Source organism: Cydia fagiglandana, chromosome 19 (assembly GCF_963556715.1).
Source record: "Cydia fagiglandana chromosome 19, ilCydFagi1.1, whole genome shotgun sequence".
Classification (NCBI taxonomy): Eukaryota; Metazoa; Arthropoda; class Insecta; order Lepidoptera; family Tortricidae; genus Cydia; species Cydia fagiglandana.
Window position 1 is genome coordinate 11,439,322 of NC_085950.1, and position 9,394 is coordinate 11,448,715.

At 37.2% G+C, this 9,394-nt stretch overlaps 1 protein-coding gene across 1 annotated transcript; it reads right to left on the reverse strand.

Moving 5' to 3' along the window:
* Positions 1–1,013: 1,013 nt before the first annotated feature.
* On the reverse strand, positions 1,014–8,666 carry LOC134674047 (facilitated trehalose transporter Tret1-like). The gene is made up of 6 exons (XM_063532097.1): positions 8,576–8,666; positions 7,938–8,167; positions 6,796–6,994; positions 4,512–5,023; positions 3,890–4,072; positions 1,014–1,271 (listed from the first exon to the last, which is right to left on the reverse strand). Exons 1-6 carry the CDS (start codon positions 8,610–8,612, stop codon positions 1,059–1,061), a joined length of 1,374 nt encoding a protein of 457 aa, XP_063388167.1. The 5' UTR covers positions 8,613–8,666; the 3' UTR covers positions 1,014–1,058.
* Positions 8,667–9,394: the final 728 nt, after the last annotated feature.

Below are 9,394 nucleotides of genomic sequence, written 5' to 3' on the forward strand. Positions count from 1 at the left end.
AATCGTTTGTCCCTTTCCATGATACCAATACATCGGAAAGGGACAAACGATTATTATCGGCTTGCCAACTTAAGTAGACGTTTATGAATAAGGGGGTTAGATTGTAAGACAGTAAGACAATATACACATACAATCTGTTTCAAATCTAATCAGAACCTTTTATAACCCAAATTAGCATTTCTTTTGTTTAATTGCCTTCTGAAACAAACGAAAATGATCGTACTTTACTAGTTCATCATCATCATCATCATCATCATCTCAGCCATAAGACGTCCACTGCTGAACATAGGCCTCCCCCTTAAGGGGGGTGAATGCCATAATCGCCACGCTTGGCAGGCGGGTTGGCGATCGCAGTCGAGTGCACCGAATTTGAGGGACGCTGCTGCCCGTCCACTGGTGGTCTTGGACGTGGTTTAAGGACATACCCGGGTCCTGGACGTAGTTTAAGGACATACCTGGGTCCCTTTACTAGTTATACTAAAAGATTGAACAAAAATAGGAATATTTTCTTTATTTATTATTATTATTTGGGGGCTTAATGAGGTTAAATAAAGCTAAGCACTTTTTGAGAAAGATGGAGGTAAGGCAAGTAGTTTTTTGTATTAGAACAAATGAAATTGTTTATAAGAAAATATTTTAATTTCAAGTAGAAACGCTAATTTATAAATTATAAACTGAAATAAATATCATATACTAAGAAAAAGTGACCAAGGCCTCCAGTGCCCTAGGCTGGAATCGAACCAGCGTCCTCTGCTCTCGCGGCAGGTGCCTGAGCCATTCGGCTACCGGAGTCACGGCGGCATAGGTCGAATTTTTCCATGGTTGTAAGGGCCCCCCCACATCTGGCGTCTTTCGAGCGTCGGCGTCTACAATTCTATGGCCGACGTCGATGCAACGTCGACGCAGCGTCGACGCAACTGCGCGGCGACGTCATTTTCCATAGCGCTGGAGCTGGACCGACGCCGACAGACGCCGACGTTCGAAAGACGCCAGATGTGGGGGGGCCCTAAATCCTATTTAATTAATTACAATAATCTGGAAAAAAGTATCAGATAACATCAAAACAACTTCTGCATAGCATCCACCGTCAATCCTTTAGTTTCCGGTAAGAAAAACGCTGCGTAACCCACTGTAGCGAAACAAACGATGGCGAATAGGTAGAAAAGTCCGCCAAGTCCGAGTAAAGCGATGAGGGGAGAGAACGCGAAGAGGATGATGAACGTGCAGATCCAGGTCAGCTCGTATGCTGCCATGGACAGTATGCTGGATACCTGGAGGTAAACAATAGTTTATGTTAATTTCTTGGTGCAAAGAAGAAATAGACTTAAATACCTATACCCTCGTAAGATGGGTCTTACGAGGGTAGAGGTACAGTCAAGGAATTTAAATTCCGACCCATTTCGTACTTTGTCACAGTGACAACCGTATGAGGTCTCTAGCGGCTTTCATATTGATTGTCACTGTGACAAAGTACGAAATGGGTCGGAATTTAAATTCCTTGACTGTACTTAAGTCTTCTTTCTTCTGGTGGATGGTGGGCCATAGAAAGCTTTTCAGCTTTTGATTTAAACCTTGTTCTATAAGTAAATTGGAACGAATTTCGTTTGTTTTAAACGGTAATAAAATAAAAGAAATGCTACTTTATTTGGTTCATGGAAAGTTCAAATTAGATTGCGTGAATATGTACATTGTAATGTACATTTAGACTCAGGAGGCTACTGACTCGTAAAACATGGATGCTTCAGATAAGGAACCATTAGGTCATAAATATATATATACCCACTAGCTGTTGCCCGCGACTTCGTCCGCGTGGAATCTTATCTTCAACATTTTACATCTTAAGTATCTATAAATTTCATATCCAAGCAATGTTGAAATTAAGTACTTTTCTTTTTTAGCAAGTTGTATGAACTTTTAAGTCAAGTGGATTTTGATGTTGGTTGCTGAAATTACTTTTCTTGTATTCTCATAATAGGTACATATGCCCTTATACAAAGATTCAAGTTCCGCACTCACAAAATATCTGATCTCCATACAAAGTTTCAACCCCTTTCTCTCCACCTTGGGGGATGATTTTCAAAAATGCTTGAATTAGTTTTCATGTTTTTTAATTTAATACCTTTTTTTTGCAAAAAGTTCAACATCCTAGCTTAAAATTAAATTTACACCCCAAGACGAACATTCATCCCTTTTTTAACCCCCTTAGGGGTAAAATTTCCAAAAACGTTGCAATTACTTTTTTTGTAATCGGCTATTATGATTTTCTAAGAAGTTTAAAAGCATTTGTAAATTTGTAATGGATTCAAACTTTGACCCCCTGAAAATTTAACCCTGTTAGGGGATGAATTTTACAAATCGCTGAAATCACTTTTATTGTCTTCTAATAATATCCCCAAATACAAAGATTCAAGTCCCGCGCTCGAAAAAATGTTTGATATCCATATAAACTTTCAACCCCTTTTTCACCACCTTAGGGGATGAATTTTCAAAAACGTTGAAATTAGTTTTCTTGTGTTTTTAATTAAAACATTTATACAAAGTTTCAAGTTCCTTACTTAAAATAAAATTTGCACCCGCAGACGAACTTTCATCCCCTTTTTAACCCCCTTAGGGGTTGAAATTCCAAAAACGTTGCAATTATTTATTAAGAAGTTTCAAAACCGTTTGTAATGGATTCAAACTTTCAACCCCTTTTTAACCCTGTTAGGGGATGAATTTTACAAAACGCTGAAATTACTTTTCCTGTCTTCTAATAACATCCCTAAATACAAAGATTCAAGTCCCACACTCGAAAAAATGTTTGATATCCATACAAATTTTCAACCCCTTTTTCACCACCTTAGGGGATGAATTTTCAAAAACGCTGAAATTAGTTTTCTTGTATTTTAATAATATATATTTAATCGAAGTTTCAAATTCCTAGCTCAAAAGAAAACTTTAACCCCATAGAAACTTTCATCCCCTTTTTAACCCCGTTAGGGGTTGAATTTTACAAAACGCTGAAATTACTTTTATTTTCTTCTAATAATATCTCCAAATACAAAGATTCAAGTCCTGCGCTCGAAAAAATTTTTGATATCCATACAAACTTTCCACCCCTTTTTCACCACCTTGGGGGATGAATTTTCTAAAAATTTTTACAGCGTTTGCAAAACGCTGAAATTAGTTTTCTTATATTTGAATTTGATACTTTTTTACAAAGTTTAAAGTTCCTAGCTTTAAATAAAATTTGCACCCGAAGACGAACTTTCATCCCCTTTTTAACCCCCTTGGGGGTTGAATTTCCAAAAAAGTAGCATTAACTTTTTTTTTGTAATCGGCTATTATGCCTTTCTAAGAAGTTTCAAAGCATTTGTAATGGATTAAAATTTTCAACCCCTTTTCAACCCTGTTAGGGGATGAGTTTTACAAAACGCTGAAATTACTTTTCCTGTCTTCTAATAATATCCCTAAATACAAAGATTCAAGTCCACCACTCGAAAAAATTTTTGATATCCATACAAACTTTCAACCCCTTTTTCACCACCTTAGGGGATGAATTTTCAAAAACACTGAAATTAGTTTTTTTTGTATTTTAATAATATATCTTTTTACGAAGTTGCAAATTCCTAGCTTAAAAGAAAACTTTAACCCCATACAAACTTTCATCCCCTTTTTAACCCCCTTAGGGGTTGAATTTCTCAAAATCGCTTCTTATCTCTTGTATACTTTATATATGCAATCTGGTGTGCAAATTTCAACTTTCTGGCTTTTGTAGTTTCGGCTCTGCGTTGATGAATCAGTCAGTCAGTCAGGACACTTGCATTTATATATATAGATATAAAACTCTACTGCAGTCCATTATTCTCTTTTGTCTACCAGCAGTATATAGTTAGGAGAGCAAACTCACTTCAGGTAGAAAGACTTCAGCTGCTATCACAAACGGCACCGCACCAGCGCCCACCGTGTAGATAAAGCAGAACAGAAGGATGACCACAGCCGTCATGACATGTGGGCCCCAGTGTAGCTGGATCTGTGAGCCTAGCAGTACGCAGCACAGGCCTGAGCCCAGAGAGGAGTACAACATGAGAGGCTGAAAGTACACAAGAAGTCTTATGTCGCAAAGTGTGAAGTAAATTGAGGCATAGAAATTGAGACAATGTTTTAGAATTTTGGCACTTAAACATGGACAAGACTTGTTTTGTTTCCGTTTTATGTGAATCCCATTCGAATATACGCGAGATCGTAATGCGATTAAGAATATTCAGATTAACTTTATTCTTTTAAGTAGATCAATAATTGTCAACTGATAGTCATAGTTATCTATGAGATTACTTCTGTTGACCTTTTTGACAAAATTTTCTACGAATCCGTTTGATACAAAAGCTTCTACTTAACAACAATTCCATCAGTTATTATTAAACTTCTTATATCTGCTAAACACAGAACTTATGGCGCCCTCTTCTAGATCTTAAAATATATTCAACATAAAAATTTACAATACTAAGCTACCATAACTCAAAGGAACTTACTCTCCGCCCAAGTACGTCAATCAAATATGCAGACAGCAAATTCGCTGCGATGGATATAAGCGCGGTCAACACGCTGCACAGCACTGGCGACAAGCTCGGCACAGCTTCTTTAAACAGTTCCCCTGCGTACACGCACACAGCCACGTAACCATGGAACATGGAACAGGTTAGGAGTATCATCACTAGAGTAAAAGCTTTTTTCGTTGACCTGGACTTTGTGAAAAACTGCCAAAACGACACTTTCTCCACAGGTTTCTCTGGATTATCTTCTTCTTTAGTTGGCACTGCCTCCGCTCCACCCAAAGTTTTTCTAATGTTATCAATCTCTTGCATCACGACTTTGGATTCTTTTGTCGTATTTCTGTAGTACGCGACAGCTTGTATAGCTTCTTCCTCTCTTCCCTTCTTCATTAAGAATACTGGGGACTCTTTCAATATCAGAGTCAAGGCCGCTCCGAGCACAGCGATAATCAAGCACACGTAGCACATCAGTGTGTACTGTAGATATCCACCTGTAACATAACATAACCAATAGATGGATTACGTATAATTTTATAGCAGACTATGAACTGTAGTGCAATGCGGAAGCAGTTTTGTTCATTCCATTTATTTAATGGTGCTTCAAGTAATACAAAGCTATTGACGAGGACTAAATAGGTTTTTATACTATTTATATTTTGTATACCTTTTGTCTATTAATATTTGTCACTTTATTATATTGTTTTATATTTAGTTTTAGTTGTTATTAGTGATTATATGCTCTTTGGTTGTTATTAAAAGCTTGCTCTGGAAGACGGCTGTTTTTATTGCTCTCCTTATACTGGAGTCAGTTATGTAACGCTGCCATACATGACCCAAAAAATTTTTATTAAGCTATGAGCTTCATCACATCTGATATTTGAGTAATTCTAAGCATTTCTAGCGTGAAGTGGGGGGGAGGGTGGGGTACAAAGACGGCCGCCATCCGTCATCTTTAAAAAAAATCTACTCTGATCCTGGTGGGTACTAGGGCAAGTTTGGTATCATTTTCGTATAAACCAAAGACGTAGAATTCATTGCTGATATTTGTTTTTTCAATTTCATAGTAATTTTACAAGAAAAACGTAAAAAGGTGAAAAATTTGGTTGGAGATTTTTGCTACGCGGAGCCGAAACTACAAAAGATAGAAAGTTGAAATTTGCACACTAGATTACATTTATAAAGTGTACAAGAGATAAGAAGCGATTTTGAGAAATCCAACCCCTAAGGGGGTTAAAAAGGGGATGAAAGTTTGTATGGGGTTCAAGTTTTATTTTAAGCTAGGAATTTGAAACTTCGTAAAACGATATATTATTAAAATACAAGAAAACTAATTTCAGCGTTTTTGAAAATTCATCCCCTAAGGTGGTGAAAAAGGAGTTGAAAGTTTGTATGGATATCAAAAAAATTTTCGAACGCGGGACTTGAATCTTTGTATTTGGGGATATTATTAAAAGACAGGAAAAGTAATTTCAGCGTTTTGTAAAATTCATCCCCTAACAGGGTTAAAAAGGGGTTGAAAGTTTGAATCCATTACAAATCCGAGTAGACACACATTTCTTATTGGCTCCCAGGCTTGAAATGCTTAGAATTACTCAAGGAACATATGTGATGAAGCTCATAGCTTAATAAAAAATTTTTGGGTCAACTTTATAACTGCTTCCGCTATTAGCTATCGTATATTTAATGTACCTACACAATTCCTGGACAGCTATGATGATATAATAATCCTGGAACGTCGAGTGCGGAATAGACCCAATTCTCCTGAGAATCAAATGACAGTGGATAAACCTGACCTAAAACGTAGTTTCCTAAAACGACCGTTACTATCTTTATTATTAATTATAAATTTGTAGTTACATATTCCGATAAATTAGATTATTTAAGTGTCATTATTACTAATATATACGTTATTAAGTTACAGGAATTTAAAGTCACGAGAACTTAGTCGCCGTCATACAGTCGATGTTCTGCTTGAAAACGACATCCTAAATATTTCATGAAACTTGGCTTGAACAATCACGTAAACGATGTCTGCTATGTTTAAGTAAGTACCTATTTGGCTAGAAATTGTAATCCAAATAAATTAGAGCGATTGCAAGTTTTACATACAAAACTTCTACATGCTGATTTTTTAACGGCCTTCAAAAAAAAGGAGGTTCTCAGTTTGATCCGTATGTTCTCTTTGTAATAGTTAAAAATTTTGGCAGCGGGCGTGTTCTCATGTCTCTTAAACCATTTAATTGAGAAGAAACTACTAAACTACCTAATATGAATGACACCAGCATGCCCAGTCCATACGCCAACATCATGCAGGAGGTCATAGTGCCACGCACGGACGGCTGGCAGACCTCAGCGATGTAGACGGGGATGACCAGGAAGCTGGCGACGCCGCCGCCCGCGATGAACATGGCAGCCAGCAGCGCTTCCACGCGGTTGGTCAACACGATGATGGCCCAGGTGAGCTGGAACAGGTAGAGTTTCTTAAAGGCTAAATTTTTAAATTCAAGGAATATATCACCGCTTTGGACAAGATTCAAACTTGCGATCGGGAATATTGTACTAAGTGAAGCTTGCAAGATCTGTGAAAAAAGTTTCATTCCTTCCTTTTGTTTGCAACACGTCTTAAAGTGACATTCCATTTCCAACTGCAGCTGCAATACTGTTCATTTTACTATGGAAACGCGTCGCTGTCACTGTCAATTTCCATAGTAAAATGAACAGTATTGCAGCTGCAGTTGGAAATGGAATGACACTCTTACAGAGGCGCATAGCAACATCTACCGTAAGAATATTCTATCTTCTATCTTAACAGAGTCAAATGACGTAAAAAGTAACTTACTTAAATGACGTTCAGGGCCAGTCTATTAAAGAGCATAGATATACAAGGTGGCTAAAAAATAAGTGCATTCCCGTTGCCAGGGATGTTATGGGAATAAACTGAGCAACTTTTACTATGGGACCTTTTACACTGTCGGTCAGATTTTTTGTTAATTTGAATTTGTCGCACATCAACTCCCAGATGTAATCAAATCATTATCGTGTTTATTTATGGCTATCTTCATCAGGTAGTTTGCAAAGTTTTAAGTATTCAAATACGCACATGGCAATGTCAAGATACTCAAGATAACTACAATTTATGACATAACTGCACCTTTAAAGCACCTTATTCTCGACAGATGATTTAAGATGCATTAGATTTGTTGATTTTTAAAGTACCTATTGCCTATAAGAAAATTTGTATGTACGTATTCTTCATTTTTGGTTCTGTACCTACAGACATGTCATTTCAAGTGAACCACCTGATATCACCTTCAGCAGAGCGCAAGCCACGAGAATAGCGTAGTAGCGGTGATTCCTCAGATCTGGACGCTCGCTTATCTAAGAGATTAGACATTCCACACTCACCACATGCGTAACCGCTGCCAACATCATACATTTCTTTCGTCCCAACACATCGAGCAGCAATCCCATAATTGGGGTGAAGATCAGTGCCCCAATAGACAGCATGCTGCCGTATATCGCCGCTTCTAACCCCGACATAGGCCGGTGTAGCGGCGTGTCCTCGGATTTGAAGAGGCTGGTCGTGAAGGCAGGCCATGAGAAGGTGATGACGAGACTCATGCGGATGAAGCATACTGTGGAAGGAAATCAAGTTTTTGATTAGAAACAGCCGCCAGCAACTTAGCATATAGAAGTTACTCAAAACTTTCAACACATTACTCGTCTTGCGGTTGAATTTTCAATAGATAATCTTTTCTTAGTGAAGCCCTATGACAATTTATAAGAAATTGCAGTTGTAACATCATGTTGCATAAGTACATATTGATGCTGATTGTATCAATGAACTGGCTCGGATTGATGCTGCTGAGGATTTCCTGAGGGTCTGCAGCATGGGGTTCTTCAAAAAAGGAGTGTGCAGGTTTTTAAAGGGTCGGCAACGCGCATGTAAGACTTTTTGAATTGTATGCATCAATAGGGTGACTGCTTACCATCAGGCGTATGCTGTTTGCCACCGACATGGTATAAAAAAAAATAACACTTACCAATAAAAGTGCACAAAGCTTGATACACCACCGACATTTTGTATTTTTTATTATTAAACTATTAACCAGTCCAGTATTTTCCAGTCGCCCGCCCCGATTAAAATAAAATAAAATTTAAATAGTCATCTTCCACAATCAAAAGTTATCATTATCATTACAGATTCACACAATGTAAATATTAACATTCACTCTACTACATAGAACAGGTACCTACGAGTACGTTTAAGTACCGATAGTTAGAAACTTGCCAAATAGAGTGCTTAAAAAATTCCCATGAAATAAAATGAAAGCATTTAATTTGGACAAATGCATCCATATTGTGTTAATAAATAACTAAAGGTGTGTTAGTAGACTAAGAGGAAAGTATAATTATAATTATAAAGTTTTTAGTGTTTTATTATGTTATAAAAATGTTAATAAATGAAGTACTCATGATATAATTAGAATTCAAAAAATGTTCTCGGTATTTTTTCTGCACGTTTATTGCCAAACTTTCTTACAGTTAGTTTCGATCAAAGAGTAGTATATTTAATATTGGTTTCGATTTCTATGAGTTCTATGACACTTGAAATAGGACTTGATAGAGTGACGCAAAAGTTAAATGAAACAGTCGTCCACAGTTAATAACATTGAGTAACGTATCTGAATGGTAACTTACCTACTAAGTGAACACTCTCATGAGCATTTTCTCATGACTGAATCTTTGGAAATTTTGATAATGATCTACAACTTGCACATTGCTACGAATAGTAAATTGTACATGGGAGCAATGGATATGATTAACGAGGTTATGAGGGTGCCCCTTAATACGCCTAACAT

Coding starts and splice junctions, on each gene's coding strand:
- LOC134674047 (XM_063532097.1), bottom strand. CDS start 8,612: ATGTCGGTGGTGTATCAAGCTTTGTGCACTTTTATTG. Junction 4,073..4,511: donor TTGACGTACTTGGGCGGAGA/GTAAGTTCCTTT, acceptor GTGTACTTTCAG/CCTCTCATGTTGTACTCCTC. Junction 1,272..3,889: donor CTGAAGTCTTTCTACCTGAA/GTGAGTTTGCTC, acceptor GTTTACCTCCAG/GTATCCAGCATACTGTCCAT.